The sequence below is a fragment of the Miniopterus schreibersii genome (genome assembly GCF_964146895.1).
Source record: "Miniopterus schreibersii genome assembly, chromosome: 7".
In the NCBI taxonomy this organism is placed as follows: domain Eukaryota; kingdom Metazoa; phylum Chordata; class Mammalia; order Chiroptera; family Miniopteridae; genus Miniopterus; species Miniopterus schreibersii.
Window position 1 is genome coordinate 30,652,879 of NC_138108.1, and position 24,360 is coordinate 30,677,238.

At 41.0% G+C, this 24,360-nt stretch overlaps 1 protein-coding gene across 3 annotated transcripts; it reads left to right on the forward strand.

Moving 5' to 3' along the window:
- Positions 1–1,075: 1,075 nt before the first annotated feature.
- NEMP2 (nuclear envelope integral membrane protein 2) lies at positions 1,076–23,151 on the forward strand. 3 transcript variants are annotated; one of them, XM_081143200.1, is made up of 9 exons: positions 1,076–1,117; positions 7,960–8,075; positions 12,063–12,285; positions 12,429–12,501; positions 13,605–13,698; positions 14,708–14,822; positions 16,423–16,648; positions 19,980–20,156; positions 20,891–23,151. In XM_081143200.1, exons 2-9 carry the CDS (start codon positions 7,986–7,988, stop codon positions 21,030–21,032), a joined length of 1,140 nt encoding a protein of 379 aa, XP_080999326.1. In that variant the 5' UTR covers positions 1,076–1,117; positions 7,960–7,985; the 3' UTR covers positions 21,033–23,151. The 3 variants fall into 3 exon arrangements, with proteins under 3 accessions (XP_080999326.1, XP_080999324.1, XP_080999325.1); XM_081143198.1 differs by lacking the exon at positions 1,076–1,117 and adding an exon at positions 1,136–1,326; XM_081143199.1 differs by lacking the exons at positions 1,076–1,117; positions 19,980–20,156; positions 20,891–23,151 and adding exons at positions 1,136–1,326; positions 18,322–18,746.
- Positions 23,152–24,360: the final 1,209 nt, after the last annotated feature.

Here is a 24,360-nt window from a genome sequence, read left to right on the forward strand (position 1 = left end):
TTCATCACCACCAGACCAGCACTACAGGAAAAGTTGAAGGGTCTTCTTTAAGAAGAAGCTAATGAACAAAAGAATCTGATGAACTAAATAGATCCAGGGACACTGACACATGCAACAGACGATCATATTTCAGAGGAAAGAGGGAAGGGGGGGTGGAGGGTGGGAAGAGAGTAACCAAAGAAGTTATATGCATATATTCATAACCCATGGACACAGCCAATAAGGGGGTGAAGGCCTGGGGAGGGGGTGGGGGGGAAGTGGAAGGGGTCAATCGGGGGGGAAAATGGGACACCTGTAATACTCTCAACAATAAAGATAAATTAAAAAAGTAATAATAATAAGTTAACATCCATCACTTCACATAGTTACAAAATTTTTTTTCTTGCGTTGAGAATTTTTAAGATCTACTCTTAGCAACTTTCAAATATAACATACAGTATTGTTAACTTCAGTCACCATGCTGTGCATTACACCTGAACTTTTCTGAAAACCTTAAGTTGGCACCTTTGATCACCTTCACTCATTTTGCACCCCCACCCTCGCCCCCAACCACCAATCAGTTCCCTACTGTCTTTTTTTTTTTTTTTTTTTTAATGCATGGTAATTTTAAGGGGTGTGTTAAATTGGTGAGGGAACGTTTTCCAGCCTCTTTATACTGAAATATGTTGGGTTTTTTTTGAGCTTGACATACAAGTTAATATTATTTAAGCAACCAAGTCGCCAAGTTGTTTTTGCGTGTTACAAAAAGGAAAATAAAAACCAAAGAGGAAAAATAAAGAAACTGACTTTACTTCTAAAAAGGGAAGTTGCTGAAGCGCCTTCCCCGCCGGGGAGCTGCCCCCGCCGGGAGCTGGGAGAGCTGAGCCCTCCCCGAGCCGGGTCAGGCACGTTCCAAGCAGCATCCCCGAGGCGGGGCCCCTCCCGCAGCCGCCGGCGCCGAGACCCGCGCGGAGGCCCGAGCGCGCCGCCGGGGCGAGGCCCGGAAGCCCGAGGCCGGAAGCGGCCCAGACCGAGGTCCCCGAGCCGCCGGGCGGCCCAGGAGCCCCGCGGGCGGGCGGGCGGGCGCCCCGGGCGATTCCTCCCGGGCCGCGGGAGGCGGGGCCTCGGCCTTTCCCGCGTCCGGACCTCGCCGCCCCGCCCCCTCTTCCGCCCGGACCGCGCGATCTCTGCTCCCGCCAGCTGAGGGGCCTCGGGGGGTCGCGCCGCCCGGGCCCGCACCGAGCTGACCGCCGCGCGGAATGCGGCCGTTCCCCGCGCCGTGGGGGCTGCTGCTCTTGGCCACGCTGCCCGCAGGCGCGGTGCCCTGGGAAGAGGCGCCGCTGTCAGGTAACCGCGGGCACCGGCGCCCCGACTGCAGCCTCGCGGGTCCGCGCGAGGGCGCTCCGGTCCGGGCGGCGAGGCCGGGAGCCGCGGGGCGCTGCCCTGCCCGCGGAAGGCGCCCGGCGGGCGCGGCCTGCCCCGCGGCGGGCCCGCCTCCTCCTCTCTGGGCTCCCCTGGCTCTGCCGGGACTAGGACCTTTATGTTTTCAGGACTGGAGGCAGCCGCGGAGTCCCGAGCCTGGCCAGCGCTCCCTGCAGCAGCCGGAGCTCGGGGCGTTGTGGTCGGTCCCAGGTGACCCCCAGCCCCCCGCCCGGCTGGCAGCACGGGCGTCGGGCTCAGCACGGCCGTCGGGGCTGAAAGCCCTGTTCTCTCTCCAGCTTCAGCTTCAGCATCTGACTGAAGTTCCCCGGCCCCGCACTAGCTCTGTGACCTTAAGCGAGTCACCTTACTGGTCAGATATAAAACAGATGATAATACCGCGCAGGCTCCGTGGCATGTTCAACGTGTGTACGGTGCCTGGTACATAGGAAACAGGCCGTGGCAGCTGCTCACAGTGGCGCGGTTACCTGTGCAGTGCTCTCGGGGTCCTGGCGCGGATGTGGAGGTTGGGAGTTCTAGCTCCACAACTGCTACTGTTTGCCATGAGCTTAGCATTTCTAAATTTCATTTTTCTCCCATAGCATCCTTTAAAGGATTTCCTGGAATCACTGCCCACCAATTTCTCTTCGTCGCATTGCCTACCTCTGGTTGCATGGGAGACCAAGTGCGGTCTTTTAGCTGGGCACCCCTCTCCCCCCAATAAATCAGGGTTCTTTGTCCAAGGATGGAGGCAGTTATCAGATTCTGCTACAGCTGCCAAGTCAGGAAAGTTTTGGTTAATTACCATGGGGAACTGTTTTACACTAATTTACATTGAACAGACATTTGTTGAGTGCTTACTATGTGTTAGGCAGTGTTAACGTGCTTTAACGGCGTGGTCTTATTTAATACCCATAGTAGTCGTATAGGGGGGTAGGTAACGTTTATAAACCCATTTTACAGATGAGAAAATGAAGGCTTAGTAAGAAATGAGACCAGTATATCCTGATGAGAAAGTAAATCACAGTACTGCCAAGAAAGAGGGTTTCTGAGCATGGCAACAGCCAGAATATTTTTAGTAGCCCTGGACCAACATCCAGAACCTTGAGTTCTAGTTCAGTCATTACATTCAGCCACCCGCTTGTATAATTACTTTGGTCCAGGCACATAATCTTTATGGACTGTAGTTTTCTCATCAGTAAAATAAAAATGTTCTATTGCTCAATGGTTTCCAACATTTTCCTCACCTTTTTATTTGCCTCAATGAATCCAGTGTTTTTCGAGTTTTTGTCACCAGATTAGTCTTAACAGTTCACTTCTCTATTTTGTTAATCAAAGGCATACCTAAATGCCTATCAGAGTTTCTGTTCTGCCTGAGACTTGAAGGTGCCCACTGAGTTGATAAAATTCTAGCCCACAGCTAAAAAAAAAAAAAGGCAATTTATGAGCCTTATAGTGACACTCACCATTCCAGGTAGGCTTTACAACATGGACCACGAAGCATCCTGGGTCCTGTGATGTGTCAGTGACACTGTGCTGAAACCTCTGGATTACACTAAGTCTAAGAATCATTGCTGCTCTAAAAGTATTAGTTTTAATGAGGAACCCTAAGATCAAACAGCTGGCACTTCCTTTCATAAAATAGGGCCCATATATAATGTGAGAGGCTTGGATTAGATTATCCTTCCTGTTCTAAATTTCCGTCTTGAACACACACTAAAAACCCTGTCTTGGAATGGAGAAAATCTAGACTGAGGCCAGCTTTCTGTCACCCTATCTGATGTAAAGTCAGGGGCAGGTCTGGCTGAGAGGAAGAGAAACTTCAAGCGAAGAGTCACTAGTGGTTTGCAACCAGTGGGTGAGGTTCATAAAAACCGCGTATTGTCCTGTGATGCAGTTCAGGCCACTGCATTGCGTTCCCAGGCTTGAACTATAGCAGTAGGCCATTCGAAACTACAGTATTCAAATTCATCTATGGGAGAAGAAAAATCAGTACTTGAAGTTGAAATCATATTTGAATATACATCAGCGCGTGCAAATTTCAGTTTCATTCTCTGTTATGCATGCTCTTGGAGAAATAAAAAATCTAGATTTATATTCAAGTCATGTTAAAAAACAAAACAAAAACTAGGGTTAGTAGAACAGAGAAGTTTTCTTTGTAACTTTGGTGCTACATGCTAACTCCTTTGACAATGTGAATTTACAATATAATGCCCCCAAAAAACCCTTTTTCCATTTGAACTTTCAGGAGTTAAGGTTTGTTGAGTTTTTGCTTTTTGTTTTTCCTGTTCTTCTGCCTCCCTTTTCTTGTACCAAAAGAGGAGCAGTTGTAGTCAAATGGAGAAAATGACAGTATAAGTGATTTTATTATTGTTATAGTCTCACCTGAAGATACTTTTTTCTCATATGAGGACCATGTAAGCTTAAATTTTCAGGAGGAACATTGCTGAAATATTTTTATGTTGGAGAATAAGATCTACTAAGATATGAGGAGTGTTTGTGCCTTTTATTTTTAGCATATTCTATAAGTAGGTTTAAGTACCACCTGCCCTTTTCTGAAGTTTTGACTGAATATTTTTACCTTATGTATGACTAAACTCTGACTTAAATACATCCTTATACATTTAGGAAAACCAGTAAAAGAACTACAAAGGAGTGATTTTAAATTTATTAAATGAAGTGTTATGCAGCTGTCCTTTTTTATATTATAATATGTAGTCTTAGATTAATTCAATATTTATAAATTGAGTGGTATTTTAAATGAACTAAGGGATCTCATTGGTTAAGGTAACCCTGACTCGAATCCTTTGGTAATGTAAATAATTGTGCTTTGTCTTAGCATTTGGGGCACAACTGTCCAGAAAAATACTGTTCTCTAGAATTCAGGTTTATTAAAAGGATAAGAGAGCCTGCCAAGGACTGTAGGGAGTTAAGGAAGGTGACACTTATTCCATGGCTTAGAGACACAGCCTTGCTGGGGTAGAGTAAGGATGGCACTCAGGGTTGGTCCCCATATACTCCTAAGTGCTTGGGAGATGAGCCAGAGCTGGGATAGCCCATGCTTCTAGATCTTTCCCCCGATCTGAATCAGGTTTGAGGAAGTAAATACCTAGGTTATGGGGTACCGTCCAGGGTGGAGGCATATTACAGCCTCAAATGGAAGCACTAGCTCTCCCTAGGCAGCTGTTGTTCTCTCCTGACCAAATGAGCTATTATTGTTGCATTTTTATGAATCCCTAGAAACTCCTCTTTGTTTTCTGGACTGCACTATAAAGGGATTTGTTGATATTATTGTGAACCACCAAGTCCCTTCCTAGTGAAATGAACCAGCTGAGACTGAGGCTGCATGAATAAATGACACTTGCAAACAGGCAGGCATGTTCACAGCCTTCCATGTCCTGAACAAGTGATAGAGTTCAGATAAATTGTGAAGCTGGCTGCATTTTCTATTTCCCACCCTCAGGTGGAGATAGAGGAAGTAGAAACTGAACAATGCAGTTTCTAGAAGATCACTGAAGGGAGGAGAGGCCTAGGAAAGACATAACCTTTTAAAACAATCTAAGGTGGTGATTTTCAACATTTTTCATCTCATGGCACACATAAACTAATTACTAAAATTCTGCAGCACACCAAAAAAAATATGTATAATTTTGATTCATTCACACTGGATGGCTGTTGTTATGGTGGCTGTTGTCATTTAAAAAAAATTTTTTTTACTTGACAGTCTAAGGGGAAAGAGGCCAGTGTCCCTAACTAAATAGTGATGTATTGCATGTTTTAAAAATTCTTGTAGCATACCGGCTGAAAATCGCTGATCTAAGATAAAAAGATCTGGTTCTCTCTAAGAAGGCAGTAGGCCAGCCACAGTAACAATCTTAACTGTCACAAATCACTGTTTTATGTCTCATCCAACTAGCCTATGCCTTACGGTTCACATGAACGCAGTTGGAGATAGGCTTGTGGCTTCTTGTGGCTGTGAGTTTCTAATTTCTTAGATACTTAGGAATTTTTGCATGGGTTGGTTGAAATGCATTCACTTTAGGAGAAAGGTGATAACAATGAGGGCAGCCAGAGGATACCATGAAATGTTGACACATTGTCTGTAATGTCTCATGTATTGTATAAATTTGACAGCAACTGCATCTCAAAAGCCAGAGGCTACTCTGGAGATTTCCTGGGGCGACACTGTTTGCAAGTGCTTTTAGTAGTGTTCCTGTCAGTGGGGCAACCTACCTCCATTTGTACTTTCCTTAAGCTGGTTGGAGACATGAAATTCAAAGCAAGTTCTCCCAACTGGGAGTACCCATGCACAGAATACACTGATGTACCATATACGAGCAAACAGCAAGTAGGAAAATTGGAAGCATCTGGAGGACAGGAGGGTTTGTGTGGCTGGAGAAGCCTAGCGGAGGGAAAGTGAAAGAGAAAAGGTCAGAGGTGCCTAGGTCCTTGGAAGGGAGGGTTGATTTTATTATGGGTTCCATGAGAAGTCATTGGAGGGTTTTAAGTAGGTCAGTCATGTGTTCTGATTGATGTTTTTGAAAGATCTATGTGCTGATTAGAGAATAGGTTGTGAGAGAAAATCATAGAGGCAATTCTAGAAGCAGGGAGACCAACTAGAAGGCCATTACAGTATTCCAAGTGCAAGAGGACTGTGGCTTGGACAACAGAGAAGCATTTACTCCTAAATTCAAACTATTGCACTATACTTAAATTACATCATCTTGCTCTTAAGAATTACAAATATCAAATGATTTAGGAGACAGTCTTACGACCAAATGGGAAAAAACACACACCTCAATTTGAAGATAGCATTTATTTGCAAAGCTCAGACCCCACAGAGGATATTCCCTTTGACCACTAGCAAGAGGGTGGTTCACTGTTCTTATGGGAGGTGAATCAGCCCTTTAAGTGGTGGTGCCCACTAGGAGAGGGGACAGCAGGGAGGGACCCTGGTGGCCCCAACAGGAAAAGCCCCTAGCATTGAGCACATGTGTGGTAATAGAAGAAATTCTGAAGAAAGAATTGGCTGGAAGCTAACATTCTTTTAATGATCTGGGGCTGCTGGGGTCTGTGGACCTTAGACTTCATGCTCTTCACCTGTCCCACTGGAATTTACTCCCTTTCCAACAATAGATGGGAATCCCTCTCTTATTGGAACACATATGTTCATATACACACACGTGTATGTATCTACATCTCTCTCTAGTCAGGTTTCTCCTGTGCTGCAGACCAATCTATGTTCACTTAGTCCCACCAACCAAAACTCACTATGTCCAAAATTGAACTCCTCTCCCCATTCCCTGCACAAGTTTCCCCCCAGTATTCGTTATCTGGGCGAAGGGCCTCACCATCTCCGTTCATCAGAACCTTCACATCATCTTCTTGCTCTCCCTCCTCTAATGAATCCCTGAGTCTGTTGATTCCACTTCCTAAGTGCTCTTTACTCTGTTCTTTCTCCTCCTATTTAGTTCATTTCTTGCTGAGATAGCCCTTAGTTGTTCTTCTGCTTTCAGTCTTCTTCCCCTCTGATATTTCATATTGCTTATAGATTGCTCTCTAAAACATGACTATGCTCCTGTCACTTATTGAACTGTTTTTCTCCCTTTGTCCTTCCCTTGCCTGCTCAGTGCCTGGAAATTGACTATGGTTCACATCACCTCAGCTTTTTTGCCCTCTGGCTTCCCATTGGGTTTAGCCAGTGAGAGGCACCATTGGGAGGGCAGGAGAGACAGGCTGAGGTACCCATACCTCTCCCGGCCATTCCACTGAAATTCTGATAGTGATTACATTCCATTAGGCTATTAGACTACTGCTCCCCTTCACCCCACCCCTACAGTGGCTCCAGTAACATCTGGTTCTCTCTTAGCCATTTCAGGCCTAGGGGTGTTGAAGGCTTCCTGCTGTTGATTCTTTATTGTCAGTGCCTTAACCCTGCCCACAGCTTCCTTGAAGTCTTCAGTTAAATCCTTTGAGTGTCAACAGTTTCCTGCTAAGACTTTGATACTTACCTAAAATCCTTCAGTGTTCTCCTTTCGGCATGAAGTCCATACTCTTTAGTGTAATAGTAACCACTGCTTACCTCTCTAGCTGCAGGTGTTAAATGTTCTCCTATGTTCCCTACACTCCATCCTTGTGAATGGCTGAACCACCTCTGTGATTTCCCTCATCTGCATTGTTTTGTACGTACTTGCCACCTCCACCCTGACTTCTGTTTCATTGCTTCCAACTTAATTCTTCAACGCTTCACTCACATTTCCTCTTTTCTGGGAAGCTACCCTCAATTCTTTCCCTCTACTTCAGGAATGAAGAAGTGCCCATTCTTCGTGCTCTTATAGTGTCCTCCAAATGTTGTAAAAGTATTGACACTGGACTGTAATTTTTGGTCTGTCTCCTGCTAGGTTGGAAACTGAAAGACTATAATTACCATGTAGAAGAATTTTTTGGTCATAGAATATAAAAACAGCTACTGTTATCTCTGTGAGTAAAAAAGAAAAAAAAAAAGATAAGATTCTGAGCAATTAAATGTTTAGGGAATATATTATCTTTTACATTTTTCAGTTCCAAGGTGCAGAGCTTTGAAGGAAATGGATTTAATTAAGACGTCTTGGTCAGACTGTTACTGCTACTATCAGAATTCCCAAATTGAGTGGAAATACATATGGTCAACTCTGCAGGTAAAAACATACTTTTAAATCATATCTTAGGAACAGAGAATTAAAATGTACTATTTCAAGAGTAGAAAGTAGCTTTTGTATGACTTAGAGCTGTGTATCAGTATGAAAGCTGACTTGGGATCATACATAGTGGTTCAAAGAGGAGGGGTGTGTGGGAGGAGACATTCTCTATTCTCTTCACCAGCCCCTCTCCAAACCACTCCAAATAGATATACTACCTAAGTGAGTGCAGTGTACTTGCTGTTTAGACATAGCTCAAGACAACACCTCTTGCTTACTTTCCAAAATAATTCCCATCCCAAGCCCCTCTATATAGAAAATCCGCAGTTACCTCTGATACCAGGTATGGCCAAGATATAGTAGTTACTCTCGATAGCCTAGTACTTTCCCTCATTGGACATTTAACAAATATTTATTGAGCACCTACAAGTGCCAGGAATTATTCTAGGCTCTTCAGATACATCAGTAAATCAAACAGATTCCTGTTCCTGTAATGTTTACACTCTTTGGGGAGTGGGGGGGGAGTAGAGTGGAGTAAGCCATAAATGTAAAAGAAGAAAATTATAAAACTAGTTAGGTGCTATAAAATAAGAAAATGTAGAGTAAGATAAGTGGAGTGAGGGAGATGGGGGGCAAGTTGCAGTATTTGAAAGAGTAGTCGGGGTAGGTGACATTTGAGTAAGATTTCAAACGAGTGAGTGAGTTATCCAAGAAGGTATCTGGGCAAAGAGTATTCTAGGCTGCTGGAATAGCTAGGATATATCGGTAGGCACATGATGCTGATTTGTACCATTACTGATGATTTATACCTGCTTTGATCACTTGGTTAAGGTAGTATCTGTCAATTTAGAGTTTTACAGCTGTAAAATGACTGTTTTTGCCTCTGTAAGAAGGAATATATTCAGCAGATAATTTGAGACTATATAGAGATCCTATTCCTCATTAAACTTTCACCACCTAGTTTTATCATCCATTGATGGTGCTTGCCTGAATCAGTTACCATGATGTTTGCCAGGGGGTGATTTTCTAATTCCACTGTTCCTTCTACGTTCATCAGCATTCTTCTATAAAGAAGAATTTTTCCTCCTCCAGTTTACTTAGATCCATAGAATCTCATGGATTACCAATTCATCCACTGTACTACAATCTATTATTTTGGATTTTTTTATACGTATTTTGATATTCAAATTGTCTTAGACTTGGCCAGTAGGAGCCCCTTCAAACTAGCTCCTGGCCTTTTAACTTGTGCCCACTATTTGAGCACTTCTTTACCTCTGGCAAACAAGATGTTCCAGGTTATGTTATAATTTCATAGACCCAGCCCTGGAATCGTACATTTTTCCAAGGAGCATTCAGGGTTAGTTGTGTTTATTACTATTGCGATATCATCATATGTGTTTACACACACATACACACCCATTCACCTGCTCACATATCTCTCTCTACCTATATCAGAAGCCATGAGTTCTGATATCTCTAATGCTACTGGGTTAGTTCTAATCTCCCTCCTTTCCATATTTGTAACTTCCTTCCCTGGGAAACCTGGTTCCCATTATCCTCAGTATATTGATTTATTTGCCTAATCCTAGAATACACTGAAAGTAATTTCATATTTGCTAAGCCACACCATTGTGTAAAACAAACCTAGTAATAGGAGTTCAATATTCTTTTACACTGTGTTTTCTCTTCAGTTTGAGGGTATATAATGTAAATACTGTGCTCAAAAGTTACTTGGGTTAATTCATTTCCACCGATCGCCCTTCAATATGGGTATAGTATTCATTTGAAATATATTTGTTTCCATTTCAGGGTTGCTTTTATTATTATTTTTAGTATGTACAGTGTTAATATGGCTGGAAAAAACTATACACAAAGGTATTTTCAGAGTGTCATGGCCCCTCATATTTCTCTACACATTCCTACCAAACCCTTGTAGGTAGTCTTACTGGTTTTTTGGTGTATCTTTCCTGTGTTTCTTTTTGCAAAAGTGAGTAGCAATGTATATTTATAGATGGCACTTAAAACCATGAGACTAAGGAATGAGTTTATGTGGAGATGAGAAGAGTACCAGTGACTGAGCCTGGGTCTTATTTTAAGAAGAGGTCAGGGAGGAGGAGGGGCCCAGCAGAGGAGAGAAAGAAGGAGCAACTAATGAAGATGTCCAGGAAGCCCTGGGGGAAAAAGTGTAATAAAGAAAAGGAAATGATCAGCAGTGCCTAATACTGTTGATGGATCACATAAGATGACTAAGAATGAATTGATTGTTTGATTTAGCAACATGGAGGCCACTTGTGGCTGCGTCAAGGACAGCCTGATGGGAACGAAAGCCTAATCGAAGCTGGTTAAAGAAAATAGGAGGAGAGGAAGTGCAGGCTGTGGGGGAAAGTGGAGACAATAGAAGGCTTTTTTTATGGGAAAGACATCAGCATGTTTGTATGATGATAGAAATGGTCTAGTAGAGCAGGAAGAAGTACTGGGAGGGATGTCCTTGAGTGGGCAGAGGTGGATCAGATCAGGTGCACAAGTTGGGGGGCTTGCCTTGAGAATGGAGCATGTAAGTCTCTGTGGCAGAAATTTCCTCTCCACAGGCCAGAAGCAGAACATGTGCCTGCAGATGCTGACGGGTGGGGTTATGGGATAGGAGGAGGTGTTGGAGCATTGGGAAAGGAGATGTTGTGAGATCATGTGGAAGAGTGGAAGAGTGACTAGACAGGAATGTGTGGTACAATTTCCTGCAGCTTTCAGGTCCCACTTCAGGTTCACAGTTATGGGTTTGCAGTGAGACCACAGTGTGTTTCTCCAGCAGAGTCAGTAGCACAAATGCAAGAATGGAATAGGTGGAGGGTTGGATTTTGCAGGTGGATGTGACCGAAAAAGAGGAATGCAGAAGAGTCAAGGGTACATGTAAGGGAATGATTCCTAATGACGCATTTGGAATTTAGCTGGATAAGAAGGGGCTGACTACATCAAGGGGGTGAGGGTTAGGGTAAAGATGCTTGATCCATGGTAGGGGCAAAGGTTTTCTGGGGTTGGGATGTAAATGGGCATCCTGGAAAGATAGGTAGTGGTCAGCCAGTGAGGTGCATGAAATGCAGCTTGTGTTTGGGGCTTCATTTTGGGACTGACAGGGTCCAGTGTGTGGCCATGGGAGTGATTAGCTAAGGAAGGTAGGGGACAAGAACATGAGGATAGGAATTCAAGGAACAGAGGCCAGTGTATTGGAAGGAGTTTGGTGTACATACTGTGTATGTTGAATCCCCAAGATATTTGAGAGCGAGTAGTATTGGAGAGAGAGCAACAGTGAGCCAGGGGCTAACGTCCAAGAGAAATGAGGGGTAGGTAGACAGTGGGTGATGTCACTTGATGCCTGAGATTCAAAGCTGGTGCTCTCACTCCTTTTCAGGCTTGCCCTAATCTTGGACAAAGAAAGGAAATAGAGAGGGACGGACAAAGGCAGCATCAAGGTTGTCATTTAATGATAACTGGGCTGTCACCATGTACTAGGCATTGTAGCTAGTGCTTCGTTGTGAGACTTGAATAGGACCTAAGGTTGGGTTCTGGTCCTTCATGAGGTGTGGTGAGAAAAGCTAGAATTACATCTGTTTGCCTGATCCAGAAGGAAATGCTTCTTCTCAGTCATAGTAGAAAATGGTAGAGAGATAAACCCTATTCTCATATGTTTATAACCAAATAGTTTGCCATCAATTATTTTCTATTTCATCTTTGCTTACATGTCCCTTGGCCACAATAACTCACTAGAAGAAGGAGTTTAATCAACCACAACTGAGGGGAACAAACATCCACTTTCAAAAGTGTCTATGCTCCAGTGTGTAGGTCCATCCAGGGCATCAAAACACCGCCACATACATCTGTGTGTTCTTCACACAACCAATCTTGGGCTCTCTTTACTCCCGTGTATGATTTTAAGACGATTTTAAGGAATTTTAATTTCTTGTGTTTATGGAGTTGTTCATTCTTGTTTTATAGGTGAAAATTGCCAGTTCGGGCCTGCTCAGTATTGTATATATCACAGAAAGACATAATTGCCAGGATCCAGAAACCATTCTTTCTGTTATCCATTGTGCAATTTATAAATTTTGGACACCAAATGAGTCTCATGAAATAACTTTAAACATCAGTCCGTATGGGGAGACTGTGTGCTTCTCTGTGAAGCCTGTCAGAAATTATACAATACACGTGAATCGAAACAGTAAGTCTGTTTTCATTATATTGGATTTTCTTGGTTCAGTTTTTCTGGAGTGACATTTCAGTAAATTGACTTTTCTTTTTATTCATGAACACGACATTGACACAAAATCTTTGTTTTGCTTATGTATGTCTTTTTTACTCCAGTTGTGGATTTCAGACTCTTCCTTGTATTTGTGGGAGGCGTTTTCCTCTTCTTTTATGCAAAGACCTTGAGTCAGTAAGTATTCATTTTTACTTTCTTAACTTTGTGAATCAAAAAGAATATAGGACATTTTTGACGCTGAGCTAAATATTTCCACACTAGTTTATAGGTAGGTCTTGCTTTAGGTTTTACAAACAATAGGTCTGAAGCTTGTGCTTGAAAAGCCTTTAAAACCAGTAATAGTTATGTAGTTATGATATGTAAATGTTAGACTGCTTTCACATGCATTATTTTGTATTATGTATTAATATACATTATTTTAATTTATTTGATCCTCTTAACAAGTATGCGTACTCTGTATTATTCTCATTTTGTAGATGAGGAAACGAATACCTGTCATCGCATGACTAGTTCTTGCTGGGGCTGAGATTTATACTCAGGTTTTTTGATGGCTGATGCCTTGCTCTCTCTTACATTCAGGTGGCCTCCCAGACTTGTGGCTCTGATACAGAAAGCTGAATTTAACAAATATCTGATAAACGTATTATTCTGATATTTTGTTTCTTACAACTTTGCTAGTGAAAAAGGAATCTCTTTCCAGTAATGTTTTAATGTTTTACTCCTTGGCTTGCTGTTAACATTGTTTAGTTTTGAGCTTTTCCTTGTAGCATAATCAGGTGTTTAATATCATCCGTGGTCCTCATAAACTGCATGTTGTTTGTGTAACCTGAAGGGTAGAGCTTGGACTCAGGAGCTGGGCCGCACGCCTAAATCCTCTAGTCAGCAGACGCTGACTCGGGGAAGGTCTTTACCTTCTCAGAGCCTTAGTTTCCTCCCGTGTAACATTTAGACATGAATAGCTGTTTCGCAGGCTGTTGTGAAGGCAGGTAAAGCTCTCAGACAAGTGCCTGCTACATGGCAGGTGCTCAGTAATTATTGTTGGGTCAGATTCTGAACAGAAGATAACTCAGACATTCTGTTTTGAGTTAGTGGCAAGCTATTTACCATAAATTTCAGGTAGAGATTTCATTTTTTAAGAGTATAGGATGTAATTAAAGCTGCCATCTGAGTTTTTCTTTTTAGTGTTCTTTATGGCTACTGTCCTCAAGTTAAACATGTTTTTCATACTAATAGTGTGACTTGGCATTTAAATGGCTTTTATCTGCTTGTCTTGACAGAAGCCCTACTTTCTATTACTCTTCGGGGACTATGCTAGGTATTCTAATGACATTAGTCTTTCTCCTGCTGCTGGTGAAAAGGTTAATCCCTAAGGTAGGTATATTGTGTGCAAATGAATAAAAAATGGAAATCAGGATCTTTGTAGACATGAAAAATTGGTCAAAGTAATTCACATTGATTATGACAATTTCTAATTCAAACTATATTTCTGCATTGTATATACTGGCTTTAAAATGTATCTTTTCTAGAGATTCCATATTTATTTGTTACTGTAGGTAGGCTTAAATATTAAGTCTCGGTGATACTTTTTTTTTCCTTTTTTATTTTTATTTTTTATGTCTTTATTGATTTCAGAGAGAGGAAGGGAGAGGGAGAGAGAAATAGAAACATCAATGATGAGAGAGTCATTGATCGGCTGCCTGCTGCACACTGCATGCCCCCCACTGGAGATCGAGCCCACAACCTGGGCGTGTGCCCTGACTGGGAATCGAACCTCGACCTCCTGGATCATAGGTCGATGCTCAACCGCTGAGCCATGCTGGCCAGGGTTAGTGATACTGTTTTTGAGACCATTTTATTTTCTAGGTAATGTGTTTTTCTTATGAGTGACAGGGACTGATTTTATGTTAAGTGAAAATTTCTCTTATCTTGGCATAGTTGAGGACTCTCATGATGCTGAACCATCAGAACTTTGAATAGAAGCATTGCTACACCTGGGGATTTCTTCATTATTAATAGTTCCCCAATGTTGCAGTTTCTCTGATTAAAGCTTGCAATTCCAGCATTATTTTGAGATAAATTTATTCTCTAGAACAGTGCTTCTCCAACTTTACTGTCTATGCAAGTCACCTGAGGATCCTGCTGAAGTGCAGATTCTGACTCAGGAGTCTGTGGGGCCTGAGAGTGCATTCCAGCAGCTCCCAGTGATGCCAAAGCTGCTGGTTCATGAACCACACCTTTAATCAGACTCTATAGAGTGTTGAATTGACTTCAGTGCAGTTTGATGTAGAAGTGTCTAATGCAAAAGGTTTATTTGTTTACTTCTATTTTTATGAGAGTGAATGAACCAAAAACTGTGTCATTTATTTTCTTCCACACACAGTATAGCACCTTTTGGGCTTTAATGGTTGGTTGTTGGTTTGCTTCAGTTTATGTGGTGTGCCAGTTGATGGAAAATCTGAAGTGGCTGTGGTATGAAAACAGAATATATGTATTAGGTAGGTAAAATTTTTTAAAAATACATTCTATTATTGGTAAAGCTGAAAAGTACAACTGGAGGCCTTCTTTTGACATATGTTTCCAGCATCTAAATTTTTATTTTGAACTAAGAAGTACTGTTAAAAATAATATTTTATTTTGTTCCCATAGTTGGTGATTTTTAGTTCATTAGATCTCATTTTAGAGTCTTTACCTGTGACATCCTTCTTAGTTTTCTATACTAATGATCAAAAGAGCAAAAAACTATTTGCCCCTTTTGACTACATATGCCTTTGAATTGTGGTTTAACTCTGACCACATCTAACTTGTAATGAAAAAATTTCTCTAAAATGTGGCTCTTTATATCTTTTTCTTGATGTATTCAGTATGAAAGGTGAGAAATCCTAAATATAAATGAAAACTTGACTTTTCAGAAAGAGAGGCATTAAGAAACCCCCTGTTCCTCCTTGTTTCATGTTACCAAAAAACACCAACTTGTTCTAATTGTTTTAATTGGGAAATGGTGGAGAACGGGAGAATTGGTTTTCTTCTAACCCCTAACCCCAAATTTCTCACATAAGTTTATCCACCAAAAACAAAAGCAATACATCTTTGTTTCATGTTAAGATTTTATGTTTTTAGTTCATTTTTCTTTTTATGCCAAAGTATTTTTTAAAGTAAATTATCAATATTATGGTATATTCCCTTAAATACTTCACTAAACATCTCCGAAAAACAAGATCATTTTCCTCTATAGTCAAGTAAGTATTAAATCTAAAAAAATAATAATTACATAAAATCATCTATTACCCAGGCCATGTTTAAATTTCCTAAACATCCTTGATGGTTGGTTTGTGTAAGCTAAGATATAGTCTAGAATCACATTTTGTATCTGTTATGCCCTGTAAGTCTCTTTTAATCCATAACAGTTCTTTTTTCATCACAGTGATATGCTGAAGAGACCAAGCTAGTTGTCCTATAGAATATTCCACTTTTTGGATTTCTCTGATTACTCCTTTGTGATATAATTTAACTTTGTTTCTCTCTCCCTTGTATTTCCTGTAAACTAGAAATGAGATCTTGAGGCTTTCTCAGATACAAATGAATTGCATTTGGTGGGATGCATAAGAGGCCATGTGCACTTCACATTGGATCACCACAGGAGACGCAGAATACCTTACCATCCCTCCATTATTAATGCTGAAATTGAACACTGGATTGCGAGGGTGACAGCTTGATCCCTCCACTGTAAAAATACATTTTCTCTTTGTGACTAGAAAGTAAACAAACAATAGGGTTTGTAGCCCACTGTGACATGTGCTGAGGCTTTTTCCTGACCAAAGCAGCCATAATGACATTGCCCTTCTAGGACTCTGGACTAAAAAATAGACACATGTTATAATAATTTATGATTATTCATCCTTAATTACTACAAGTCAGCCTAGTATCTCACATGGAAGGAATAATGAACCTTAAGTGTTTTTTTCAGTTTTACTTCATTGGAAAAAGAAAACAAAAATGAAGGTTTTTTTCTGGTGTTTTCTTAGCTCTCAGTCAAGGTTTTACACATAAATTTTCAAGTTCAGATTTATATTAGTTTACATTCTTCTGCTTTTACAGGCTATGTCTTGGTCGTTGGATTCCTCAGCTTTGCTGTCTGTTATAAACACGGGCCCCTTGTTGATGAGAGGAGCACACGTCTCCTGATGTGGACACTGCAGCTCCTCTCCCTGTGTCTGATCTACTCGGGGGCCACTGTGCCTCAGTTCGCATACACAGTCATGAGCCTCATCCTGCTGTCCCAGGGTCTGCACTACCCAGAGAGAGCATTCAGGTATATGAGGTGGTACGTATCTTTTTTTTCTTTATAAATTTGACATTTTGAGCTCTGGTGTTTTTTATCATTTTGGAGAGTTTTGGGACATATCATATTTAATCTCATAATTAACTAACTGCATTTCATCTGGAGATTTCCCTCTGAGAGGGGAGGGCAGAGGACAGAAGCATCCGATTTAATCTTATTTCGATTGTAGAGGTGCACCACCGTAACTGGCTAAGTACAGCTCACCCAGAATTCACTAAAATCAGTGACAAAATTACTTGGGCTCTAGGTTGCCTGAAATTTCTATATTTTCTTTATTCTATATTTTCTTTCATTTGGGCCAAACACTGCTTTAAAGGTATTTGTTGCACTTATGAAATAAGAGTTAGGGAACAGAAATGAATCATAAATGTTTGAAAGATATTATTTATATTTAGGACTTTCTTTTCTCTTAAATTAAGGCTTAAGCCTTTTGAAAATACAGAAAGATGAAGCAACTGCTGTCATGACAGCTTTGCTATGTCTCTCCTCATTCATTGAGTCTGACTGAACACCTGTTTTCATGTCTGCTGCACAGATTAAGGAGATGGTCCCTACCTTTGAGGTGTACTTGTTGAGACAGAGGCATACATTGTCATACATTTGAAGGCCTGCCCAGGGACTATCGCATATAAAGTTCAGGAAAATTTCTGGAGGAGATATTACTGTGCTGAATCTTTTTTTTAAAGATGTTTTTATTGATTTTTTTTTTTTTTTTTTTTAAGAGAGAGAGGAAGGGCGAGGGATAGAGAGATAGAAACACTAATGAGAGAGAAACACCATCAATCAGCTGCCTCCTGCACAACCCTCTGCGAGGATTGAGCATGCAACCTGGGCATGTGTCCTGACCGGGAATCGATCCATGACTTCTTGGTTCCTAGATAGATGCTAAACCATTAAGCCACACTGGCTGGGCACTGGGCTGAATCTTAATGAGTCAAAATAGCCAGATGACTAAATGTAGGAAGGGCTTTCCTGACAGAAATCCCAGTTCTGTACCATCATGAAGCACGTGAGCAAGGTGGGCATCGGACAGGTCATAGAGGCCTCATAGGCCATTACTAATAAATCTAGTCTGTATACAGTGGAAGGAGGTAACCAATATGCATTTTAGTCAGTGTTCCGTGATGCCTAGACATGAGTTATGTACCCAAATGCTTGGGGCCCTGGCAGGTACTGAGTGCGTGACGCCGAGCATGAGGACTGTTGGGAAATTTTACAGTGCAGCTTCAGTGAAAAGGGGCAGTTACCACTCAGCTTGAGCAATTGTTGCCATGTGGGAATGTGGTTCCTGCTTTGCCAGATCTTCTGGTTTTCTAGAAAAGCTAGGAATATGGATTACAATGTGAGTTCTTATGCTTTTTAAATGTTGACAACTAATTTGAAAAGAAAAATATTCAATAAGCAAAAACCAAAGCCAAGACCATCAACACCCATCAGGCAGCAGGTGTGTATAAGGGGGAGGTTCTGGGCAGGAGACCAGACATCAGACATCACAGAGGTCTGGGGGAGAGATGAGGACCTGAAGGCAGTGAGACCAAGACTGGAAGAGGGAGTTGATAAATATTTATGAGGCAAGCTTGGCTGTAAGGAAGGAAACTGTGGTAACTAACTGGTAGTTTATGGGCCTGGTGACTGCATGTGTGGTGATATCACAGGTTCAAAAATGGACCAGTGTCAGGACAGAGCCCCTGTGCAGAGGATACTGGCGAAGCTGAAAGGCAGCAGGGCAAGGATGGAGAGGCTGATGCTGGCTGGTCTCTCTACCCCGTGTCAGAGCCGGATAGTGGCAGGTCCCTCTGCCGGGAGGAGGCTGACCACTTCACATCCTCCAGGCCTCTGGTCATTTGCCAGGCTTGCATCCTGAGGAACCCAGAACAGAATTTCTTCCTCTTTCCCTTTAAACATCCAACTGCCCTGCCAAGGGCAGAGTGTGTTCTGTCAGCTGCACGATGGTTCTTTTAAGCACTTGCTGTGTATTCTGTTATCATGAATGTAATAATCAAAATGTAGTATAACTTCCTCAACTTTTCATTTTGCTAGTGAATAATTATGTGAAGATAAAACAGGAACTTAATAGGTTAAATAATAAACCAAAGAAATCATACCTTGATATCTAGAGTACTTTCTAGTTTGCAAAGAACTATTTGAATATATTTTTATAATATATGGTAGCTATCTTTATTATCATACTTATTGAACACTTACTATGGGCCACTCACTGTGCTAAGCACTTTATACAAAATATCACCTTTTAATCTCTACAGTGACCTCATGAGGTAGATGCTGCTGCTTTCAGTTTTTTCATATGAGCAAATTGAGGCTCAGAACTATTAAGAAATTATCGCAGTTCACACAGCACGTGAACCTCAAAGCCAGGACTGTGCACAGTCTTCTGTTCAGGGGCCAGGCTTTTCCTCTAGGAGACCAGGCTAGGTATTCAGAAAAGGAGAAGGAAATAATGTCAGTGCTTCCCTAATCTAGCATATCAACCACCAGAGGATCTTTAAAAGTTAAAAGATTTTTCAGGTCCCAATCCTTAAGAAAAATACAAGTTCAAAACACCTGCTGGTATTCTGATGGTCATTCAGATTTGGGAATCGCTGGTTAAATTAAAATTCAGACTACCCAAAATCACTTTAAAAACTTATTTATAAATATATATGTTAAAACCTTATCATCATTACCATTTTTTATGAGGTTCTTCCCTTTAGGACTTACCTGGTAGGAAAAAAATTCCAGTCATGAGCACTTCAGCATGTGGCAAAGCAAGAATTATTATAAATCATTGTACATACACAGCCCTTGTACATTATTCACTCCCTCTCTCCAGGATTAGTCAGAATCACTACCACTAGGTGGAGGTGATATCCCACAAATCCTCCTGCTTTTCTGTCTAGAAGATAAGTGGTGAGTGATTTTACTGTGTCTCCATAAAAGGGCATCTTAAAGGCTTGCTTCTGTTAGTGCCCAAGAAAATCAGAAGGCCAAGCATAAAGAAGCCAGACTTTTGTCTGACTGTATGATTAGAAATCACCGAGGAAGAAAGATACAATTAACATCTCTATTGGAAATTGATCCTCAAATGCCTTAGGTCATTATTTAGGATGGTCCAGAAGAGGGGAAATGTACTAGCAGGCTCACACTGCATGTTCCAAGTACCTCATTCACGATAGCAAAAATAAAAAGTATAGTAATATAAAGGAAGTTAAGAAATGCTATTGCTGTCAAGGAAATATATTTTCAAAATCTTAAGGGTTGAATTGAATAATCAGAGATGGCCAGGAATCTAGCAACCAAATGCCACATGTCTTAGGAAAATGAAGAAATGGTTTACGTCAAGAAAGCTGGCAGTTAAGTATCTTACTGAAGATGAATACAGGGAACAAGCTGATGCAGAAACCACCAGTGCTTTGGAGGAACTGCGCCAAGCCTGCCGCAGACCCGACTTCCCTTCCTGGCTGGCCATCTCCAGACTCCAGGCTCCTAAAAAGTAAGCCCTGTTCAGCTACTTGGACCACAGCTTGGGTTAGAGTTATTGTGAGAATACTGTGATGGTTGGTACAGATACTTCAGACTAGAAACAGACTACTTCCCTGGATAACCTGATGTGGAGGCTGTCAGAGGTTCTTTCTCCTCAGTGCTCTGACTTGCACAGTAGAACGGCTAATGTCAGTAAATATTGACCTGACCTGTTTTATGGGGAAGGCCATAAAGATAACTTTCCTATGAGAAGGAGAAAGGTGGAATGGGCTATGTCACCTGCTTCTCATTCTACTGGTGTGGAAAATATTTTTCAAGTTCACCAAGAAAGGCATCTCTGTCCCAACATCTTTTCCCTTACTGCTTTCCCTTCTTCATAGTTTTATTCAAACACCAATGCACTCAAATTAAAGATCGGAGGGGGAAAGTATTGACACTAAAATAATAAATAAATAAATATAAACTAACAAGAGAGAGAAAAGAGAGGAATTAGAAAACATGAGTGGGTTCTTTGGCAGCACTCAGTGCTTATGTCTGCCTACTTCTCTACCCTTCCCTTGAATATCTCGAGAAGGATCACATAAGCCATTCCTGTTTTACACCCATTGTATAAATGCCATTCTCTGTTGCCACAAAATCCAATTTAATTAAAGAGAATTCATAGCAAGGGAACTGTTATCTTGCAAATAAACCTTTCCATGATAACATTAACTTTATTTAAAACAACAAAAAAATACTTAATAGGTTTGCAGACTTTGTTCTTGGAGGAAGCCACTTGTCACCGGAAGAAATTAGTCTTCATGAAGAACAGTACGGCCTTGGGGGTGCCTTCTTGGAAGAGCAGCTTTTTAACCTGGGGACTGCTAACAGTCTACCTGCACGTTGACTGCATTCTGGACCAGGAAGTGTGTAAGAGCCAAGGATCCTTTTAAAGTTCTAGGGAACGGTGGCAAAAGAATTTGCTATGGAGAAAAATTAAGTCACACTGGACAGGAAAACTAAACTGTATTGAAGATAACTGATCATCTTTGGCCAGTTCTGCTATTTATTGTACTGGAGGTGGCCACCAAGATTCTATGACTGCCATAACTACTTTCCTTGAATGAAGATTTTCATTAGGAACAAGGGAATTGTGTTTATCTTCAAGGGGCCAGTAGGCAGGAACAGGTGCCTTGTCAACACCAGGGCATTAAATCCTCTCAATCCCCAGAACCTGTGTCACAAGACACTACATTGACCTTCCTAAATATTATCAATGTAAGTGCTGGCAGAGACTGAGATATGCTGGACTAGTGTTTTCCAACCTACTGTCCACAGGTGCTAATAAGCATTAGTCAGTAAAGGGATTCTGAGGTCAACTAGGATTGACACAAAGTTAAACAAAAGTACTGCAGGACTTCTCAGAACCTTTACTAATGCTAATTAACATTATGAATCTAAAGAGAAATTGTGTGTAGCAGTTTCTGACTTAATTTGACCACAGAACCATTTTTCAGATTAATATTCCTTGGCACACATGCTGAGAAAATGCTAATGATGGAGGAGTTGAGGTTTGGGGAGGTTAAACAACTTGTTCAAAACAATAAAGCTGTTTAAAGGCAGCCCTAGCAACTTGTTGAAGACCATAAAGCTATTTAAAGGCAGCACTGGGACTGGAGCTTCAGTCCTAGCCTTTCCTATGACTCAGGTAAAAGAGACCTTTAAAGGCAAGCCAAGAGGTCATCTCCCTACAGCCTTGGGTCTCACAATATTGGTGACTTTTTTTAAAATAATGGCCAACTAGCTGTTTAGTAACTGTGATGAAGGGAAACATTTCCTAAGATTATATTTTAAAGTTTTGATAAGACTTTTATAGACATATAATCAGGATTAGAAATTAGAATTACTTTTTGTATTTTTTTGTGTGTTGAAATTGAAGGCATTTAATCTCTTGTGACATTTTGAGTTGACTCGTTCATTTTTAAAAATTTGTTTAGTTTTATATGTTGGTAACAATTTCCTACAAAACAGATTTGTGATCTTTCATACAGAGAACAAATCTGTTGCTCTTGGTTCATCATATGTAACTTCAGAGTGAAATGAGAGACTAACTGTGAGCTTTGACCCTGAGCAAAGGAGGCCTAACCATAGGTCTAAGAAAAGATCTGGACATGGCAAAATAATCCAAGCGTTCAAGATGTTGCTAAATTGGTTCTAAGAATCAAACTTCTGTTTCTTTGCTGTGATGGGACCATAAAGAAGAGAGGCATAGAGAATGAGCAGTCTTTTACTGGAAGAGAGGTTGCAGCGGTGAGACTTGTAGAGAATTTAGGCACTGCTTTCCTGAGCCAGATTTAGTAAGTTGTTCTAAATTGTTGAATAAATAGTGCATCTACCCATTTGAAACTTTCTAGATTGGTTTTCAAATGACACTTCCTCTTTAAGCAGTGTGTCAATGTTTCATAGGTCTGTTTTTGCCAGACCCTTTTAGTATTAGAAGCTCTGTTATTTTTGTGAAATGCACTAAATTCAATCTGTGCATTCACATAGCCTCTGATTTTAAAAATCAGAGTCTTCCATTCAAATTTATGATGGTGATGTTTTATAAGTGTAAACAATTCTAACATCATTTTTGTTATAGTTCAATCTGATTTTTTATGATTATATTTATTGGTGACACAAATGTATCAGGTACATCAGTGGTTGTGCTCACCATGTTCCTCTCCCAAGAGGCAGTCTGTGTCCTACAAAATATGTGTGACTAACATGTGAAGAGTCTGTGGAGTCCCCAGGAGACATCCCCCCAGGACAGTCACTAGGCCTTACCCGTGCCAAGGGTAAAGAGATGCTGACCAAGCTGGGAGTAACCATCACAAAAACAGCTCAAGAAGGAGAAATAGAGCAACAGTCTTCCAGGATGTTGTTTTTCATGTTGTTGTTTTTTTAGAGGAAATCATGGATTTGTCAGTGTCTGTTATTTGAGTACTGTGAAAAGTTAAACCATTAAAAACATTTCTTGTAATATATTTGGTGGATTTCTGTTGTGTTCATTTGATTTGGGGTTTATTATAGTGCTGATCACAGTTCTAATCCCCATCAAGCAATATACAGATAACTCCCATAAGAATCTTTCCCCCTCCTTTTCTTCTCTCCCAGTCTCTTCCTCCCTCCCCTGCTTTCTTTCTTAAAGGCCTTTAAATGGGTTAAATGACCATTCAGTAAAATAGCTCTCTTCTTCGCAGGTGGTTGCAAGTTTGCTTTGTGCTTCACAGTCAGAGGTGTGCAACTGCGGAGCCTAACAGAACTCTTTGTTGTGTCATTGCTTACACTCGCTCAGTGCCTCACAAAAGCTTACTGTTGTTAGCAAGTTGGACTATTTGAGACCAAAAAGTGTGGGTTAGATATAGCGGAGGTGGCCATGCTTGAACAATTGTATCATTCAATTGCTATTTTTAAAAGTTTTTAACATATCACAAAAAAATGCCTTGCAAATTAGTTATATAGTTTGCCAATAATACTTAGGGGTGAATTACAGGGGAGTGTCCATCTGACATTTAGAATGATATTTGAATTAATGACTTTTTTTAAAACCTAAAAACATCTTTTAGATTTTAAGAGGCTTATAATAGATGATGGGTTACATCAATGTATCTAAACATGTAGGTGAATTAAGACCCCTGAAATGAGGTCAATAAAAGAAAAAGGATCTTATATTATTCTGTATGTGATTATTCCCTAGAGTTAGAGAAGTATAGTTTTTGGGTTTTTTTTAAAGGTGGAGCTTAGATCTTTTTTTTATTTTAAATATATCTTTATTGATTTCAGAGAGAGGAAAGGAAAGGGAGAGAGAGAGAGATAGAAACATCAATGATGAGAGAGTCATTGATCGGCTGCAGCCCGCAACCCAGTCATGTGCCCTGACCGGGAATCGAACCCTGATTGCCTGGATCCTAGGTGGACGCTTAACCGCTGAGCCACGCCCGGCCAGGCGAGAAGTGGTTTTTAAAATCAGCTTTTTTTGTCCAGCTGATAGAAGGATCCTGTGCATAGGTAACATAATGGATATGGAATTTTGAAGAAGCCTGCAGTGAGAGGTATTTTTAGGTGATGCCAGGAGCCAGCTGCTTTCTGAGATAGCCCACTGGGTATGATATTGATGATGTAACCGTATGGACGGGACTCTTGGCTTTATTGATTCAGAACCTTGATTTTTGTCATTGCACCCTAAGACGACC

What these genes read in the sequence shown, in the direction of transcription:
- NEMP2 (XM_081143198.1), top strand. Translation starts at nt 1,239, where the DNA reads ATGCGGCCGTTCCCCGCGCCGTGGGGGCTGCTGCTCTTGGCCACGCTG. An exon ending in GGAAGAGGCGCCGCTGTCAG is followed by an intron (nt 1,327 to 7,959) that starts GTAACCGCGGGC and finishes TACATTTTTCAG; the next exon opens with TTCCAAGGTGCAGAGCTTTG. An exon ending in TGAAAAGGTTAATCCCTAAG is followed by an intron (nt 13,699 to 14,707) that starts GTAGGTATATTG and finishes TTCCACACACAG; the next exon opens with TATAGCACCTTTTGGGCTTT.